This window comes from Filicampus tigris, chromosome 3, assembly GCF_054856515.1.
Source record: "Filicampus tigris isolate MCC_2025a chromosome 3, RoL_Ftig_1.0, whole genome shotgun sequence".
Classification (NCBI taxonomy): domain Eukaryota; kingdom Metazoa; phylum Chordata; class Actinopteri; order Syngnathiformes; family Syngnathidae; genus Filicampus; species Filicampus tigris.
This window is the reverse complement of record NC_141219.1, coordinates 16,477,529-16,499,037: the sequence shown is the minus strand read 5'-3', so window position 1 is coordinate 16,499,037 and position 21,509 is coordinate 16,477,529. Positions and strand designations below refer to the sequence as shown.

General features: G+C 39.5%; 1 protein-coding gene across 1 annotated transcript; it reads left to right on the top strand.

Annotated features, from left to right (window-relative positions):
- The first annotated feature begins 1,825 nt into the window (after positions 1-1,825).
- LOC147150079 (calretinin-like) lies at positions 1,826-20,711 on the top strand. The gene is made up of 11 exons (XM_086026591.1): positions 1,826-2,074; positions 12,271-12,347; positions 13,644-13,733; positions 13,871-13,951; positions 15,517-15,573; positions 16,359-16,436; positions 17,492-17,547; positions 17,639-17,678; positions 18,928-18,981; positions 20,041-20,112; positions 20,185-20,711. Exons 1-11 carry the CDS (start codon positions 1,984-1,986, stop codon positions 20,299-20,301), a joined length of 813 nt encoding a protein of 270 aa, XP_085882717.1. The 5' UTR covers positions 1,826-1,983; the 3' UTR covers positions 20,302-20,711.
- Positions 20,712-21,509: the final 798 nt, after the last annotated feature.

The window sequence follows — 21,509 nt, the reverse complement described above, 5'->3', positions numbered from 1 at the left end:
TGTGCCTATAAATGGAACAGGGCGATGCATCAAACACATAATGGAATCTTCTAGTTTGTCCTCCCCAGATGTTTGGGCCTCTTGGGTGGCTCAGGGTCAGTTTGGAAGGTGATTGAATGCTGTACTTTCACAACTAGGGGTGCAGATGGAGATTATTTTTGTTGCTCAAACTACAGTCTGCTGCAAATCATCTTTTGTCATTGAAAGGAATCGAAATGTCATTGATCCAAAGAAAACCCTCACATTTTAATTGTTTGTTTTTTTTCAAGGAAAATAGTACTCTAAAATATTGCACTTGATAAAAACAAATAGTTATCACATCATTAATTAGAATGTGAGGAATTAATGTGCGTCATGGTTAATTCATTGTAGCTCCTTCTCATGTGCGCGACGTGACCACCTGGGGGGCAGTATAATACAGTCATGCAGACACAAAGGAAGAAGAATTCTACTGTAAGTGACTCAGTAAGTTGCAGTACTATTCATATTTCCCCCCCCCCCAATAAAGAATATATGCGTGTGAGCAGTATTGTCCGTCTACATGTGTTCCTGCACTGTTTGTGTTCAAATACTGTATAGGTAGCCTGTCTATGGCGTTTTGTATTGTCTGTTAGCTGAGCTAGCAGACATTCCAAAGGTAAAGTTGTATAGTTGTTCCTAATACATGCCATGTAATATCATTTATGTTTATGTTTACATTAAACTCCAATTGGGAGCAGCAGTCCTATGATTTGATAACAGATAAATCAATATGCAACATTTTATTTCTATAAATCTCTGCAAGTGTTTTCAAATGATCACTTCTGCAACATTCCTGGGATATTATAATGTTCCATAACTGGTGAACTATTTTCACAACAAGCCAACAAGCCTGCAGGGTATTGCTGTCCGCGACAGGTGACACCTGGCCTCCACTAACGTAACTCGTAAGGCTGATTATTGCACTCCATTTTTGTTCACTTTCCAGGGTGCCAAAGTTAAATGTATTCATGTACTAAAACACGATCTTCGCAAGCTCTAAAAGTCAAAGGTCCAGAAGCAGTACCTTTGAGGGTAGCACTCAAGTCAATCTAATAAGGTCAATCAATACATTTCTAGATATGCACTTTATGTGTAGCAAAAGCTAACTTATAGGGGGAATCTGCCTATAAATGACCTGCCCTGTTAATGGCTGCATTTACTGTCCTACTAGTGCGCTGAATTGTCTTTCTAGTGAGAACAGAGAGCGCACTAGTACATGGACCTTAAGATGAAGATCAGATTTCAAATAAATGCTCAAACAGCTTAAAATGGAGCACAGCCACATCCTGGTTATAAAAGGGTGTGCACACTTGTGCAACCCCAGACTTCATTTTGTTTTTCAGTTCAGTTGTAGAGGTGATAGGTCACAAAAATGATGGAAAAATTTACCGTGGTCTCATTTTTTTTAAATATCTCTAAAACCTAGCTTTTGAACAGGAGAGTGTAGACTTTTTATATTCACTGTATGTATCGTCCTTTCCACAACACTGAGTAATAATCAAATTTTTATAAAGCTCTGCTAAAACAACACGTGTCATGAACACGTTTTCTCATAGCCTTCCGTAAATAACAAACACTTGTTCTTATGTCTTTCATATTGTCTTTATTTGGTTAGGGAGAGAGGGGAGCTGTGGATCGTTTTCTCATCATGAGCAGCAACGTCGACTTAGCAGCAGCATCTTGTGCATCATTTCGTGATAACTCATAAGCAATGCCCAGGAGAGACCCCCGCCCCACCCCCCTCTGCCCCGCAGCTAAAGTGGTCCCTGGTTCCCGTGGGGGGCTGTCTTCACGGCCAAGGCGCTCCCTGGTGGCGGGAAGGAGAAGTGCGGCCGCCGCGGGGGGGTTTAAAAGCAGCGAGTGAGGAGGAGCGCAGCAAGAGCAAAAGCGCGGATCTACACAGGCAAAAGTTGATCTTTCATCCAGCTTGCAAGTGCATCCATTCTAAGGAGGGGAGACGAAATGGCAGCCCAGACTCACCAACCTCACCTGCACTTGGCCGAGCTCACCGCAGCTCAGTTCATCGACATCTGGAAACATTTTGATGCAGACGGTAAGTGACTGTTCTTTTATCTCTGCCTTCAAAAGTTCATTATATTAAAAGGCAACATTTAGAGACTCACTTTGTATTTACATTTTATGCATTCAAGCACAAATGAGTGAAACGAGAGAATATTAAGGACTGTGGTATCAGATCTTCATTTCTAAGTTGTTGCTGTTGTTGTTTTTTTTGTCTTTGCTTTACATTTTAATTGTTTTGTGTGCACTTTCAATTAAAAAAACAGTTGTATAACTAATCTTTCATTTTTAACATGTTTTCTTAAAAATATTGTTTCTTGAGTTTAATTTTCATTTGAAATGCCTAGTACAACTAAAGTTACATTTGTTTGGACCAGTATATAAATTAAAACAAAAACAGCTCATACGATTTGAATTTAAGAGCTGATCGATTTCCCCATAGTTTTCTTGATAACAACCAAAATCAATTCACAAGTTCTTATAAAGCTGTGGCATTTTACTGCTTAGTGCAGACATTAAAATGAACAAGAAATTGAAGAAAACATGGCTGTCTCAATTTAATTTCTTTAAATTTTAAGTCTTAAAGACTGCTGTATGCTGTTTTATCCTATATGCTGCCTTAACGCCTGAATTTCCCCTTTGGGGATCATTAAAGGATTATCTTATTTTATAATAAGGTCAAAATATGTGTTTGAGTCTGAAGGGGCAGTAAGGAAAATAGGTGTGTCGAATATTTATAAAGCAGCAGTGTAAGTGAAGGAGTTTGTGTGTGTGTGTGAGAGAGAGAGAGAGAGAGAGAGAGAGAGAGAGAGAGAGAGAGAGAGAGTGAGAGAGAGCAGCGGGGTGGGGCTGTATCATAAACGGATGAAAGATGCAAAGGATTTAAATTAAAGAAGGGAAATAAAAATATGACACTAAGGTGTATAATCATGCAATGCTAACAGTGAAATTCTCAAAAAATGATAATAGAATTATAATAAATACATTTCTACAAAAAGCATTTTTGACTGTTTAGTGATCATGACTAATTTGAATAAAAACACAAATTAATTTCAATGTTAGTCTGGGTTCAAATTTAAATAGTGTATCTTACATCCATGCATAACGTTTGTATAAAAAATGAGAAATAAGAATGTATAATCTGTAAAAAATCTGAACTACGAACCCTCTCAATAATTAAATACAGTACACGATGCATTTGAATGTTGGTAGGCCAGAATAAGGCTGAACATCAGCCAACTGTCATCGTGAACTTCCCCATTTTCATGTTCCATCTTTAATTGAAGGATTACCTTCTCCTGTCATTCCAAAAAAAAAATACTCTGACCTCTAGTGTTAAACCAAACCGCAGCCTAATTCTGTGAATAGTATTAAAGCTCACAGCTTTGTCTCAAACCATCCAATTGCTTGCATATATGGATGTTATATGGATGTTTAATGCCGGAGGCTTTGCAGGACCCCCTAAACCTTCTCTAATCTTCTTACACACTTCATGAATCTAATTATTCTTTTGAAAACTCGGTGATAGACTTGTGTCAACCTGCCATTTGAGCAAGAATCAGTTGAATCAAAACCCGATGGCAGAGCTGGGCAGTCCGTCCCTGGGCCGGACCGGTCGGACCCTCCGGCCCGGCCGGATGCCCATTTTTGGGGCGGAGGGGTGGGGGGGTGACAAATTTTAAAAAATGGCTGGACTAAGCATGGCCGGAAGTGGATTTTAGTCTGGTCCACTAATCAGCCCTCATGCGTTTGACATGGTCGCGAGGCGGCCAAATTTAATCTCAGCCTACTCAGTGAAAGGCTTCTTTTTAGGCTTCTTTCTACTCGCGCGTTGGCGCGAGCAACAACTGCCGCATTGATTCACGTGACCGACGCATTGTGCTGTTGGCGACAGGTCTGCGACACATGCCACGCACCCATCAGGAATTGTTGCTGCTCTGATCGGTCCATTATGTCACATGTTGCGATGACATACAGTTTCCCACACGGAGAGGAGGAGAGAGAGGATGCAGCACGCAGCTCGTTGCTGCTGCAAAGCAAACTAGTTTGGAAATGAAATTAAATGCATCGTCTAGTCATCTCGGTCCCTTATGGTTGTAGCAGGCACGATATCCATTGTTGTCGCTCTCTTTTTGAAGCGACGCCCCCCAACTTGTGTCCACGAGTATATTCAAGCTGCACGCAGCACTGACTCAAGTATGACGCTGCCACAGCAAGGTGGAGTTCATGCACTACTTCTGGCGTCTTCCCTACTTCCGGAAATGCGCCGTAGCAAACCTGCTGTGTATAGTGGTTTGCTGGTATGCTTTTATTTTGAAGGCCGTGAAGAAGAGGAAGTGTGCAAAATGAATAAGTAACTTGTTGACTGCGACTTCTGGCCGTTTGTTGGACCCAAATAATTATACAATGTGGCAAAACCAACCCTGGGGCTCGCAATGGAAGTAATCACACGCAGTTGGGTAAGTAGTAAAGTACTAATGGCGCATTTTGAAGCGTGTCCATTAGCCAGCTAATGATCCTTAAACAGCCTCTGCCGTTCGCATCTCTCTTGCGGCGGCGTCAATCACGGAGCCTTTTTTGTGGCGGGGGGGGGGGGGGGTTCTTACTGGCCGGGGGGTGTTAATTTTTATGAATAATGGCGAGGGTCACGGCCGGAAGGGTTCCCAGGTCAAGGGTGGAGGGTCGCGGATGGACCGGCAAAAAAGGGTCAAGTGCCCAGTTCTGCCCGATGGACATGCAACGGACTCATAAAGCCAATTTTAATTCGTTATTTGTACAAGACCAAAATAGTTTACAGTACGGTCAGACAGGTCTAACCAGCACAATGTAATGTAATGGGTGACTCATTGAGATATTAAAGCTATTGGTGTTGTGGGGTTCAATATGCCCCTTGTTACAAATGGTATTTCTCCAGCTTTTTGTGTTCCTTTTTCTGGATGTTGCTATCATTCGGGATTTCTACATCTATCACAAAGATGTTTATCCACGACCTCTATGTCAGGCTGGTTGGCTATCACCAGTTTGTCAGTCTGGATTTGGAAGTCCCACAGGATCTTGGCCTGGTTGTTCTCAACCACCTTTGGAGGTGTCTGCCATCTTGATTCTGCGACCTCTAATCCATTTTGGTACACTATTCCTGGTACCTGGTTATGCTGCTCCATGTACTGTATGCCTTGCTAGCCAGCATCTTACATTCTGCTGTGATATGCTGCACCGTCTCTGGGGCTTCTTTGCACAGTCTACACCTGAGATCTTATCTGATGTGGTAGACCCCGGCGTCTATTGATTTTGTATTTAGGGCCTGTTCTTGTGCTGCCATGATTAGCTGTCTTTCAGTCCAGCCTTTTCCAGCCACTGGTTTTCTTGATGTCAACCAGTTCTTCAATTTGACGGTGGTACATACCATGCAGGGGTTTGTCTTTCCATGGCAGTCCATCTGGCTCCTTCTCTTTACAGTGCTTCTGTTGCCTGAGGCATTCTCTAAGCAGTTTTTTCCCCAGAAAGTCTTTTTAACACAAATGGTGGAGGAACACATGTAGACAGACAATAGAATAAAACCCACTATCATATATTCATTATCCTCTCTGAAAACTGAAAACTAATATTACTGCCCTCTTATTAATATCCTCATTTCCTCTTTGTTTATAGCCTTATGCTGTGTACCTATGTATATGTATGTATGTAAAGTATATATATATATATATATATATAGTTGTTGTCATGTCAAACTGTCCCCTGGTGGGCACACCCCAAGGAGAAATAGGATTCTTTATATTCTGTACACACAGTTCTGAACCTGATCCATTTGGAAAGCCCCTTGAATATGCAATGAATACAAATGAATTAAAATATTCTGCTAACCGCATGTGGACTTGTACTTGAGTGGCTGCATCACTTTACCAGAGGACACTTCCTCATTGGGGACAGATAAATACGTTAAAAGCTTCTTCACTTGGTGGGAAAAACCACAAATCAAACATCTTTGACTGGTGGAGTGCGGCTTGCTGAAGATCAATGAAAACTAGATTCACCATAAATCAACAGCCACACTTTATACTTGTCCCTGTGCGTGACAGATTCATTACAAGGGCAGTTTATTCTCTATAAATAATGAAGGCATGTGTGCATTTTAGTGTAGTATAATTGCATCAAGAGCAATTTCTTTGGTTGGAGAAAAAACTGGCCAACTTCTTGTTGAGCTTGTGGACACCACCATCACAGCTGTGACAGATGGCACAGAACTGGACTGTGGATGAAAACCGGGGGAAAAAAGAACAAGAGTTTGTTGCATGCATGTTGCATGGGACAACTGACTCTCGTCAGCCATTCTGAGACGAGTTATGTAACGAAGGGGGTTACATCTGCACTCAAGTGTGCTGTGCACTACTGCACATTTGTATGGCAACTCAAACTTCATACTTGGGATGGGGAATACTTGGTACACTAGGCATGAGACATTAAATCACCTTCCAGCATGGGGGAGGGGGGTGGGGGTACATCCTAGATTACACCTGCAATTAGTGAAATCCATGATATAGAAATACTCTCCTTAAATTATAGTTAAGGGGTTTGGCAGATAATTTTTTCTGGCCGATCACTGATCCCCAATCACCGATCTTTAAAAAGCCTGCCCTGCCGATCCTGATTTTTTCCTAACCAACAACATACACCTTTAATGTTTCATTCTTGTTTTATTCGCAAAACATTCAACAATACCTGTTAAACAATACAAACAGGTTGTTTTAACTGAACATGAGGCCGTTCTTTCGATTAAAAATGAAAAGCTTATTAGTCATCTCACAGCAGAAGAGCACAGTGGCTGACAATGTCAGACCTCTTCGGAGGGAGATGAGATAGATGGAGAAGATCTGTTTAATTTCAAGGAATCGGACGATCAGATACCCTCAAATTAAGGAAATCCCAGCCGATCAACCAGTGCTCCCCTAATTTAGCATTTACGGTACTTTTTTTTATGGTCTTAAATCACCCTTTGAAATAATATAAGCACATTTCAAAATGTTTAAAATATAATGAGAGCGAGACAGAGCAACAGAAATGGATAAGACAAAAATATTGTACAAACAGTGTAACAGTGCACTGATCCCCTTGTGTGTTTACACTAAACAAATCCATTTTTTTTTCAAAACTAACAAACTTATCATCCCCCAATATAAATAAATAATCATGCCCAAAGACGTACATTATAAAATGAACTAGAGCGCTTGCTTTCTGTAGGCGTAAAACACAGGATGGGAGAGGGTTTGACATTCAATAATCTTTTTCTAATCCCTCAAAAATGAGGCTGCATATGCTTCCTGTTTTCACTCTTCTTCTTTCTAATTTACACAGTGTTAAACACAATAGTGTGCCGCCATGTAGTGGCCAACAGAGGAATCGCACACAAAATAAACAACAAAATTGAATTAGAACTGGACAAAAAAAACAAACATAGCGGGATTGTGAACCCGGAACCCGCGTTGGGGAATTTACTCTATTTTTCCTTCACCGTTAATTACAACAACAAGGGAGTGAAAACTGTTGACAGACAAGCCTGCAAGCGAGGTATGGACCGTACCGTGGATCACCAGTATCGTCTCACCCTTACTTCATACCTTTTAGGGGGTACTCACACTTACTCATACTTCTTGAATATTCTAGTCTGCCATATAATATTAGATAAATACTAGAAACTGGTCTCCATATCTGTGCAGTTATACACTACAAACAACAACCACAAAATAAAAAAATACCGTTTTTATCAAATTAATACCTCTCTGACATTGTCATTCAAAACATTCTATTACCTTTGTAGACTTTTGGATACACCTATAGTATTGGTTTTCTCTTTGCACCATGAGTGCATAGAGTGAAATACATTTCATATTCCCCGTGTTTGTGTGTGGGAAAAATAGAGCACAAATCCAAGATGAATCCCGGACAGGGATTTAGGGCCTGCATATTGCCTTCTAAATCGTACAAAAGAACATGAAAACATTCTAATCAGTGGGAATAAAAGGCATTGTCCTTCACTTCAGCCCACCTCCCATATGTACTGTATACCCACACTGTGAGTTATCACAGCTGACTCTCACTCCACTGGATCCAGCTGCATAGTGTGCTAATGAGGCCCTCAGGGGTCACAAGGTATAAAAACTTCCATGGTACTGTGCCCCAAATGCTGTTTTGATTAGCCAGTCAATTCCCATGCAAACCCAATGCATAGTGCAATTAACAGCTGCTTCATAAATGTATTTATGTCTCTGAGAATACTGTGATGTAGTACACTTGGCCAACACTTTTTTAAGTACACCTGCACATTCTAACCCAGTTCATTCATTCAACCCAGTGTTCATCAAAAACGAGGCAGAGGATTTATTCCTATGAAGTATATTTATTATTGTAGGCCAAAGTATCATTATACACAGTTTAAAGTCTGTATCACGCGTTTTAAGCTTTCCACAGTAAATGTACTGTACTTGAAAAGTAATTAATAAAAAAAATACGGTACTGGATTGAGTAACAGGCTGTTTCCGTAGCTACAAGCCTCAGTCTGATATGATTGTATATTAGGTTTTCCATTTTATTTCTATTTTCAAATATTAAGTGATTCTTTTGCATTCGCCCGCGGACCGCTAGTTAGTCCTCATACTACACTTTGAGAATCACTGATCTTTCAATATCAATGCTGCTGTATTAAATACAAGACAACATTCAGTCTTTACAAAGATAATGATGCTTAGTTTTGATTGATACTGTCGATACCTTAATTTTAGATGCATTAATGTGTCAACATATTCTTTCTATTTCTGCACCACTAAAACGAATACACCGGTAAATGAAGTCGTTTTTTGGGTGGCGGCTTGAACTGATTAATGGCGTTGCCATTCCTTTTGAAGATGATTTGAGATACGTCTCAACATAAGAACATATTTTTTAATACTATAAGTAAAAATGAAGTTACCGGTACATTATGTGGACTAAGCTGGTGGATTCAAACTTGTCTGCCAAGCAAAGTATGAAACTAACAGCAAAAGCAAAGCAAATATACTAAACCTCAATCTTAAAACTTCAACACTATTAAAGGTATTTTCCAATGTATTATTTAAGATGTGTTTAAGTACAAAAATATTACAGGAAAATAACACTGATGTGTCAGGTCAAGGCATCGCAATGAGAGAGAAATTATGAATTTCGCCAATATCCAAGCGACTCGCTCTTAATATTTTTGTTTGTGTCTGCAGTATTCCAGCAGTGATTTGTTGATGTCTGAAAGCACAGATGGTGACACGGGCCACCTATGACATTGTGTGTCGCTGAGGCAGGGACGTTAGGGGAAAGGGGGAGGGAGGTAAAGAAGGGAATGATCGCAAACAAACTGAGATCAGATTAAGACCTGACGACAGAGGGGGCGTGGCTACACATTTACATTATATTCCGTGCATTATAATGACATGCATGCTCAATGCTCTTGTTTATTACTCCTCGGTCATGTGACTCATTCTCACAATAATGTAGAAAGAAGGACAGAATGCTCCAATAAGCATCAGTCTAATTGCCCACTTTCACTCTCTTAGTCAAGAAAACACTCATTACACACTCCAACTGCTCCCAAGTGCTGGGATTCATTTCTTCCGCTACAGCAAATCCTGCAGCTGAAAATGTCACTTTGGGATGAAATATCACATTGTGGACACATGACACGCATAAGACTCCCTTTATGTCATCACCTTTTAGAAGTGGCTGTGGCGGGCCACGTATTACCTGGGCATTCAGAGGGGTTTTTCCCGATTTAATGCAATAGCACAGCACAAAACGGTGCCATATACAATGTTTATCTCAAAACATGACAAATATATTACAAATGTAAAGAAAATACAGTAATACTCCCTCCACCACCGCAATAAGTGACAAATGCGATATAGAAAATACCCTTTTTAAATACTCTCTATAGGCATGTTTTTTTTTACAGCATTTACCACACTTGATTTTTTCAAGGTCTTTAGACACAATTTTGAAATAATACAAACACATTGAAACACATGAAGTGAGCAAGAGCAATGGATACCACAAAAATATTGTACAAACAGTGTAAACGAATCCTGTTTTTAGTGTACATGTGTGCGTGCGCGTGTGTGTGTGTGTGGGGGGGGGGAGTGCAAGCCAATTTCAACACTTAAAATTAGTCAATCATTTGAAAAAAATAAAAGCAACATTTGGAAAAATTGAGTTTTTAGCCGGCGGCACGGTGGTCGACTGGTTAGCACGTCCGCCTCACAGTTCAGAGGTCGTGGGTTCGATCCCGGCTCCGGCCTCCCTGTGTGGAGTTTGCATGTTCTCCCCGTGCCTGCGTGGGTTTTCTCCGGGCACTCCGGTTTCCTCCCACATTCCAAAAACATGCATGGTAAGTTGATTGGATACTCTAAATTGCCCCTAGGTGTGATTGTGAGTGCGGATGTTTGTCTCTGTGTGCCCTGCGATTGGCTGGCAACCAGTTCAGGGTGTCCCCCGCCTACTGCCCAAAGACAGCTGGGATAGGCTCCAGCACGCCCCGCGACCCTTGTGAGGAGAAGCGGTACAGATAATGGATGGATGGATGGAGTTTTTAGCCTGAAGGCAGCGATATGGAATATGAGGAGGTGACTAAACATTCATATGGTTTCACTGTCATACTGGCCTACCAAGGGAAACGGCCTGCAATAAAAGTGAATTTGATACCTCTGACGTAGAGACTCAATTTCTGATTGGACAAACTAATCTAACATCTACATACACAAACTGAAAGCGGTGCAGCCGAAATAAATGCATGAAATGAAGAGAATAGACTGGTTGTAAATTCATACAATTGAATGGGACAAATAGTTGACTTTAGTTTTTTTTTTTTTTTTTAGGTCAGTGCTTCTGATAGTGTTTTGGCCCCTCTGAACCTGACCTACTACTTTTTGTCAAATAGCTGATACAATGTGTTCATCATCTTCCCTGGTGATTTAGTCCTAGAGATTTAACACCAGCCATGAATATTGATGGTTCAGGAGACAAATTAACATATAACATGCATGATCTGTGATATACTGCATTTTGTCCGCTCTGATAGTCACCCATGCCTCAATTAGTCAACGGGCGAGGCGTTCACTTGAAATTGATGCCGCGTGTATTCCATGTCAGGAAAAAGAAAACAGTTGGTGCCAGGTGGTGTGTACTAGCACAGAAAGCCGAAGGTCTACTGTAAAAAACAAATGAAAAAGTCTTGAAAACCAGGTTAAAATGAATAAATCACATTTAAGTATGCTTCGGCCACTACAATAAACATATCACATTATGTCTCACTTTATTATCATAAAAATGCTCCAAACATACCTCATGGGATGCTTGATACTTTGGTGAGGTCTGTTTGCATTGTCTGAGATTTACAGGAAGGTAACGTCTTCCAAAATATGACATGTTGAAACTTAAACAGAAAACAATTAGTTCTGCCTCCAACTACACTGCATCATTGGAACCGAGAATAAAAGGACAAAAGACATCAAATTCCCTTTGTAAGTGTCACCAAAACATGAGCGTTTGTACTCTCAAATAGATGCCCCCTTCAAACAAATGTCTGGTGTTGAGTAAATCATGCCCACGGCCGGGATTTGCATTTTTTTTCTTTGTCAATCAAATCATCTGCAAGCCATTTATTTTTAAGGGCATTTTTGTAAGATGAGTTTGAAATGATATTAGTGTTTGCGTTTAGTTTGTGGTATATTTACCATTTAAATGATTTATAATATAGGTGCAGTGGTACACACAGCTGTATTGTGTGCGGGCAGTGTGGGATCGGTTCTCCGGGTGTAGTTTGCCTTTTGCCCATAGTCAGCTGGGATAGGCTCCAGCACCTCCCTGCAAAGCTGTACAAGATAAGCAGTGTTGAAAATGACACACAAATGATTGATACTAGCAGCAATTATTAACATTTTGGGCAGGGGCATCAAAATACTCAAAGTTATTCTCTGTTCGCAGCACGGCTCAATCCCTATCCCCACGAATCGTGGGGGTTACAATACTTTGCATGAAATATGAATTTTAATTCTGCTTATTTACAGTATAAATAGCTGTGCTTTGGGGGTAGCAACACACATTGTTTGTCTGCCCAAAAGTAGAAACACTTCCACATCATGAAATGTTTCAAAGCAGCAACAAATAGCAGCTATCAAAGTTTCATAAAACTTAATTTGTCCTTTTTGCATTGTGCAGGGAATGGCTACATTGAAGGGAAGGAACTGGAAAACTTCATTAGAGAACTGGAGTTGGCGAGACGAGGAGCAGGCGTGGTGAGTGCTTGGGCTGCATTTCCCAAAAAGTGGCTCATCATCAAGGCTTTCACAATAAATAGTCCAGGCCTAGAACTATATCTTTTTTTTTTTTTTTTTTTTATACAATAAAGGCATGACTGTTTATAAACACCATATTAGAGATTTTCCCGCTTCAAATCCCTGGCGAGACCCCATTTTTAGTTTCTCCTGGTTAGTGGGTTGCAATATAAAGTAAAGTAGCCTCTCAATAATTTAGCAGGAGTGTGTAGTGTACAAAAACTAAAACATTTTCTTAGTAGAAAACTAGACATGGACATTTTTCAACTGCTGGAAAAGCATGATCTGAACCACTCTGAAATATGATGATGCTTTAAAATATCAACACTGCATGATGGTCCTGAATGCAACTCACAAAAAGCAGCAGTTTGGCAGACAGCGGAACAATTTTTGAAAATGAGGCTTCAAGTTGTTTATTTCCCCCCCCTAAAAATTACTGTCAAGCTAAACATAAAACAAAAATACCCGTAATTACACCTTGTATATTTGAAACAATCAATTGAAGTTCCCTCCAAGTCCACTAGCTTAATGCTAACACACAATAGTTATAAATGTTTTAAATGAAAAGTTTTTCAATTATATATTCATTTTGTATTTCATCCTATTGGGTGGAAACCATATCCCCAAATATGGTCAATTTAATATTTTTTCACTAATCGATACTGTTGGTCTGTCTCCACATTATCTGATATTTCTATGCATTATTAACCAATTTAAATGTTTAAAATAGCTAGATTTGTTCTCAAATCTTTGAACTCTCTTGGACAGGGGCGGAGTCATGGGTGGGCCTGGGTGTGCATGTCTATCAATCTGGGTGTCGGACCGGAGGATTGTGCTTAGTGAGAGAAACATTCAGGCCCACCCTGATTTTTCTAGGCCCGCCCATTAGCCACCTTCTGGCTCCGCCCCCGCTCTTGAATACTCCACTGTCTAAAAAGTGTCATCAAATTATTCCTTTTCCTGGACTGTGAAGGTGCTTTGTGGCAGTTTGTGGCCATTTTTTGGTCTTACCATTTTAATCAGTGTCAGCCTAATAAATTAGTGTTTTTTTTTTTTTTACTGTATTAAATTTGTGACTGAACATGGTTTGGAGGTGGTGTTGTGTTGATGTTGTTGCGCGACGGTATACGATAGCAATATAAGTTTTTTTTTTAAATTTCCTGACAAATAGTCTTTTTGGAGATGTGAGCATTCCACCCGACAGCGATGATATGAGGCTCATTTTGCATCCATGTTTTTCCTTTTTTGCCTTTGCAGGATCCGTCACATGCTGCGTTCAAGGAGAAGATGAGGGAGTTCATGGCCAGTTTCGACAAAAATTCTGATGGGAGGATTGAGATGACAGAGGTGAAGACCGTGACGAAACATGACTGATTTCATTGAGACACACTTGGCTTTTTAATGGATCTCTGGTGGACTACAACTGAAGAAAATAACACTCAGGGTCACCTCATCTATCTCTCACTTTCTCTCTCACTCTTCAGCTGGCTCAGCTTCTGCCCACAGAAGAAAACTTCCTCTTGTGTTTCAGAGAGTTTGTCGGATCCAGCACTGAATTCATGGGTGTAAGTTGGCGTCAATCAAATCTGAATTGATCGACATATTTATTGTGTTTGGACAGAAGTCTTAAAATTGTAGCTATTAATCATTTAACTTGTCAGTTGGATGTTGGTTCGTGTGAATGTTAGTTTGTCTTACCAAAAGGTATTTTGGACAATTCTAGTGTGTATGGGAATAGTTTGGTTATTCCAAACTAGAGAGGTAGGTTATGTCCATTGTTAATCCGAACGGCGCGCATGAAAACACTTATTCCGACATTTTGGAACAAACGTCTGTGACGTCGTTTTAGGCATTTCTGTTATTCCGGCAAGCTAGTAGAAGCAGAGCGAGTGTTATATTGTTTGTTGTTTGATTCAATAAATTTTGGAAGCAAAAAAACAGCAGAGTGAGCGAACGACATGGCGGGCACAAGACTGAACTGGTACATTTCAGCTCCATTAGGAAGGAAGAACAGAGCAAACCGAAAAAAATGCTTAAAGTAGACGTGAACCAACGAAGCGATGTTTTGTGAACACAGAAATTGCTACGACTTCTACTTCAACTATTACTACTACTTCAGGTATATTTGGTCACACTGCGCATGTCAAAATAATTTATTCCGCTCAAAAGTGTGATGCATGAACACGCAAGTCCTCATCGGATCAATATTTTTGTGTTCATGCATCCGATCACAATTTTAATCCGAACTCTGATCGGATGAAAGAAATTTTGTCCATGTAAACGTAGCCATCGTTTCAGTTTAGGTTAGCGGTAGTCAATCGTTCGCGACCACCCAGAACTACCCTGGGGTCTATTGTTTACAAACATTGTGAATTAGTCAAGCATATCATTGCAGCAAGAATCATTCAAATAGTGACATAGTATTATAATCACACACACACACACATATATATATATATATATATATATAAAAAGTGAAAAATGCGCCACATAGGCTAACGAATAGCATCAGGTTCGTGGTGTTTTAGCCCCTTAAGCGATTTAAACACAAACAGTGGTACAACGCAAATCCAGACAGATAATATAACAATTGCCACGGGCATATATTCCTTATCCTCTGTGAATAATGACTATTATTACTGCATCTTACTGAGAAGCTGTGACTGTCTCCATATAGCTGTATGATACATGACATCTGAAACAGCAGCACAATATCCATTCAATCGAAGCAACTGTGACAAAAACTTGAATTTTTTACATTCGCTTTACTTCCGTCATTACTGTATGTTTTTATAAAGTACAACTGGTAATGTACTGGTACTGGTTTTAAGGTCTCCTTCTAAAGTGTGCGTTTCCATGTTCAGGCTGCCCGGTGCAGTCGCAGTGTTAAAGCCTATTCTGAGACAACCATACATTATGGATGGCGCACAGCCTTCGGCAGAGGAAAGACATTTAGTGTGGGCGTTTTTAGCATCCATCTTGGAGGAACTCTATATTTACACAATTTCTGCTGGCTGACAAGTTTTTCTTTTCCAAGTTAGTTATATTTGAAGTATGATGTTGTATGTTGCATGTTCATAATGTTGTCATGTTTGCAGCTTGTGTATCCTCACTTTTTTTCCGCTTACAGGCTTGGCGAAGGTATGACACCGACCGTAGTGGATATATTGAGTCGAATGAACTGAAGGTATGACTTGTCAGTGCAAAAACCTCTGTTTGTTCTTATTTGTGATCAGGACATGGCAGATTGTGTGATACCAACGGACAGTTTACGTTACAAGCACTTTAAATATTTTTCTTTCAATTGAATTGAACAACAAAATACTACAGATGAATCAAATCGAAGCTGTGACGCGAATTATTTTTGTTTGTCATCATTCATATAGAAATCACTGATTATCACGAATCCCGCATTCTTAAAAATATGTTTTTCTTTCATTTATCTGTCTTTAAAGAGGAAATCAAGGAAAACAGATTTTAAAAAAATATGTTTTATGCAGGCCCACTAGTTGAAACACGGCATTCTGATTAATATTGCGTTTGTGAAATATGGGTTAAGAAGCAAAATCCACCTGTTTTTAGCCATCTCAGGGGGGCAGCCATTTTGTCACTTCTGTTTTTTTACTGAAAATGACATCACCACTGCTCGGGGCTCAGGTAACGACCAATCACTGCTGACCTGTTTTTTGAAGCTGAGTCATGATTGGTCGTTACCTGAGCCCTGAGCAGTTGTGATGTCATTTTCAGTTGACAGAAGTGACAAAATGGCCACTCCCAGAGATGGCAAAAAACGGGTGGATTAACTGTTATTCCACAAATGTAATATGTCTTGTTTCAACTAGTGGGCTTGTATAGAACATATTCTTTAAAAAATATATGTTTGGGTTGACTTCCACTTTATATAATCCCTGTGTAGTGCTAATACAATATGTAAATTAGCATGTATTGACTGACCTTGCCAACTCTTGTCAGGGCTTCCTGACAGACCTGCTGAAGAAAGCCAACACAAGCTATGATGATAAGAAGCTCAATGAATACACACAGACTATTGTGAGTATTATTTGTCAAACAAATGCGGTTTTCGCGCTTCCTGCTTGGGCAAAATAGGATAACGAATTCTTCGCAACTAAACATTTACATGCACTGTTGAATGTAGAAATTATTTATCGGTTTCGTCATATTTATCCCAAAAATGAATTACAGGCAGCTTGAACGCATAAAAGAACCGTTTTAGAGCAAGCATCCTCTTTGAATGACATTGCGTTACGTCTTTACTTTAAGAATGAGGATGTCTTCAATTGTTTTTAATGTTTCAATCTACTGAATTACTTGTTGCATTTAAATGTGATCTAATTTAGAATTTGTATGCGTAAAAAAAGACACAGTCCTTCACAATCACATCAGGGGTCGAATGTGCAAAAATAGTATTTACCTTACATGCAAACACACACCACACCCACACACATTCACTCAATAAATGCGCATGTACAACCCCCCAAAAATCATATATAATAAAAAAATAGATAAATAGCAATGACAAATAAAACTCTAATATTAAAAAAGTTTCCATGGATAAAAAAAAAAAAGTTGATCTTATATGTAAACCTGTGTTAGAGTAAAAAACAGACGGGGAAGGGACTTCAAGACAAGACAATCAGCATTGGTTTGATTTAACATCCACCAGATTGCTATTTTTGTCTGTGTGTGGTGTTTTTTTTTGTTTTTTTTTTTTAAATAAGAGATTTATTGGTGAGTGAGAGGTTTTTAATGTGAGATTTTTTCAGGGTTCGGGGTGAGAGGACTTTTTTTGTGTCTGTGAGTTTTTGTATGTATGTAGCATGTATGAAATTTATTGAGCTGTGAGAATGTTTTTTGGATTGTTGAGAGGTTTTTGATGTGTGTGACAGTTTTTCGAGTCAGGATGATTTATTTATTTATTTTTATTTATTTAGGTGTTTGAGAGTTTTTTGGGTGTGCATTTGTGAAGTGTTATTTTTAACCCAACTGCCTTTAGAGTGTAACATACATGTGCATGTATACTTGCAGCCCTGCTGTCGTCGGCAGTGCTCCTGATGAAATTGAATGTTAATCCTCTTTCTCCGCAGCTAAGGATGTTTGATCTGAACGGCGACGGGAAGCTTGGTCTCTCCGAGATGGCAAGGTTTGTCTCTAATTCATAAATGTTCCGTATCTCCCCCCCCCCAAAAAACAACAACAACTACCACTACTTTAAAACCTTGTGTCTTCCCCAGGCTCTTGCCCGTACAGGAGAATTTCTTGATGAAGTTTCAGGTAGAAGAACACAAACGTTATGAGCCTTACAAATGAGTTTTGGTATAATATCATATTGAACGTGTATGTTTTCGAGTAACTCAAGTCACGTGTGTGATGAGACCCACCGCAGACCGTGCAATTTCGCAATACTGGAGTCACTATACAAGAGGATTATACGACCTTAATGTGCTGAATGGACATATGGCACATTGACACAAATACACAGTTACTTAAAGTCCTTACGGTAATCATGTTTCATAATATTACATCTGCCAGGAAGGTTGTGTTTTTCCCTTGGTTAGTGGGATGATGCAATAATGATTTTCACTTTCATACCGTATATACATAGTACAGCCTATTTTAAAGGTAGAAACAGTGATGCTTTTTCTACTTTATTTACATTAACACTTAACTGCAGTAGTCTCAGATGATCCAGATCAGCTCATTGAAGTTTTGATCATGTCTGAGATTGTTACGTTATGTGCACACATTTCATTAATACATGAACAGTTTTTATGGGGGCCATTCCATGCAATGATTCAGACTCTATTATCGCTTGCTAAACATGTTCAGACTGAGCCAATGAGTTGTTTTAACAGGATAAAATTCATATTTGAGACATTTACAAATCTGGGTAACTATTTTTTTCATTCATTTTTCTCAGAATAATCAAAATTGATTCAAAGCATTTCGGAAAAGCCCAATATTGAAAAAAAAAAAATTTGAAAAATCAGGTCATTGCAGTAGAGCCAATCAGGAGCCTGAAAAAAGTCCATTTCAGGGAAGGTGGGATAGCTGTGGAATCAAATGAAAGGTAAATCATATTAATACCGCTGAGTAAAGTGGGGGAAATCTAAGTTATCTCCGCTTTTGAAGCGCTTGCATGAATAAAATCACACTATAAAGTACGCATTCACATTGCGTAGAGTTATGTAATCCACTGCCAGGTACAATTGGTGACCCAGACCTCATTTGGTGATGACAACGATAAACATTCAAAGTTTGTAGCACAGATCCAATCTTAATCTTCCCTAAAGACCTACCGCACGTACTGCATGTTCCCATACATGCAGTCCAGTTTTTGAAACCAGATCAACAATTCCTTTCTGTCAGAGGATTAGCTAGTCTGGTCGGGATTAATTCAACACTAGTCCCAGTTATCATAATCTTCATGGATTAATATCAGACGTGGCTCTGATGGGGCTTTTTACTGCTCTCTAGAAATGTTCCACAGCTTCTAACATTTTTCTTGCTCTTATGCGGACAGGGCATCAGGCTCACAGTCAAGGAATTTGATTCCCTCTTCACGTTCTATGATAAGGTGAAATACACGTGCTTGCTTGTGTGTGGTCTGTTCCATTTTGTGTGTTTTTGTTCAAGAGAACTGGTATATGGTATTTACTTTTCACATTACTATGAATGTGTACTTCAAAGTATTGATAATTAACTTGTGTACAGTATGTTTATAGAATACGATGAAAATTCCAAAACACAAGTGTGAGTATTTATTCTGCAGCCATCCGCTGTTTCAGGCTCCTATGAAGAAAGGAGATTCTGGTATTAATATCACCAAACATGTCAGACTTTCTTAAAGAGGAAGTTACACAGCAATTTTATTGATGTATGCAAAAGGTTCAATATGATTATGAAAATAGAATAGTTATGATCAAATAACTCGCTTAGCAAATAACTTGTTGTGGACAATAAAATCATATTTTTTTGGGAGGGGCGTTCGTATCAAGTGTCAAGTAGGCTACACCGTAAAAAACACAACTTGGCTAAACAGTCATTTAAATTGGAACAACTTTAATATATGAATTATTGACATTTATGGAAACAAGTTAATTAGCACAACAAAGCAAGCAAGTTGTTTGCTCCAAAGCAATTTGCTGAGTTGGTTTTACTTAGCTTTGAATTGGGGGACTATATAAAGGGCATATTAGTTCTGTAAACTCTTATTTCTTTGCTGTGAAATGCGGGATAGCCAATTTTCACAGCAGCAAAACTTAAAATATTTTGTTGACCTGAAAATTTTTGAAGTTTGTTGCCTTCAAATTTCGAGTTTACTCAACTTTTAACAGTCTATTTATTACACACTAATTTGTAGAGCAGTGTGTGGCACATGCCATGCATCCAATTTTTAAAAAATGATATGATTTGAAGGTAGCACATTTCGAGAGACTAATTCTCATTATACTGGTATGTGCAAATATTTAGCCACCTACGGTATAATAAGACCTCAGAAGTTCATTATTCTGTTCCCTTTTCATGACGATTGATTCTGATGAAGACGCCAATGGCACTTTATCCTAATATCGATCCTAATAAACATGAAATCCTGCATCAGGACAACCCACCTCATGTATTCTCTATTTCTCAGGATGGAAATGGCTACATCGACGAGCAAGAGCTGGATGCTTTGCTGAAGGACCTTTCCGATAAGAACAAAATGGTAATAACGACAATAAAACGGAATCTGTAAAAACATGTGAACTTTTTTGACCAAGAAACTGCCTATTGGCAGGATGTGGACGTCACAGGGCTCTCGGGGTACAAGAAGAGCATCATGGCTCTGTCAGACGGAGGGAAACTGTTTCGCACCGAACTGGAGATCGTCCTCTGTCGGGACTCTGAGCTGTGAGACCGCCACCCTGTCCACCCCCACTGCCTCCTTCCTACCTCCTGTTGTAACCTGGTGCATGTATGACCTGCTTACACTGCTAGAGAGAAAACTAAAAGTGCTCCTAAAAGTACTCGGCCAACTGCTGGCCCTTAACGTTTAATCTTTTTATCATGACGCTCCATGGTGAAATAGCCCTAGCAATTGAATACAGTATATTGTGTAATCAACTTTTTTTTTTTTGTAATTTTCCCATTTTAATATGCATTTGCAGTTTTACAGTAATCCATCTATGCCACCCTCTCACTTAATGCTTCTGTTCATGTATTCTATTTATTTTAGTCAAAACTAATTCACTCTTGTTTATTTGATGAAGCCTGTACTGTTCTATTAAATATATTACAGAGAGAATGAATAAATATAACATAAGACTCTTGCTCCAGTTATTCCCTCCACGTTAAAGAAATCTCCCCCCAAACAGCAGGAGGATTATTTCACCTTGCAACAATGCAATGTGAGAGAAAATAATTTCATCCCGCTGGAGTGGAGTGAAGATTACAGTCCGGGCGTGGAAAGGTAGCCGCGGCAGCTGGAGTGATACAAGTTCTCTGTCCAATCTCCTGCTAAGAGAAAGCGTGATGTAGGACTGGGAGCGCCTCCATTTTTCATGCCAAGGCTTTTGTGGCGTTTTTAGATAAAAATGAGCCGAGCTGGCAAAACACACAGGAGGAGGATTGTCTCACTCCTACTGCATCAATACAAACAAAGTGGCAACAAAACCTGAGGAAACAACTGTCATGTGTGTATATGCAGGCTTTTGTGATGACAATAGCATACATTGCAATGTGTCCTATACAATAACTATCTTAAACTCAAGAGATGAATGTGGTCGCCACTTTGGTGTACTGGACTGAGTCAATTTAATGTAACATTTTTGGAAATTGTTGATGATGGTGGCTGCCGGCTCAGTGGGTAACGCCACTAACTTTCGACACAGGGTTTGGTGGTCAAATCCTCGTCAGGGTAGACAACCCACCCACAGAAAATGGGTTGTGGTGAGTGGTGACCTTCTGACAGGGGAAAGATGCTGCTTCTTGCTAGGAATAAAATGTCTTAATTATTTTTCACCACAGCTATACTGATAACCTGATAATCCATTTCTTGGTAGCTTTAACTCATCAATATGGGTAGTTTATACCCTTTATTGGATCAAAATCTTGATCCAATGC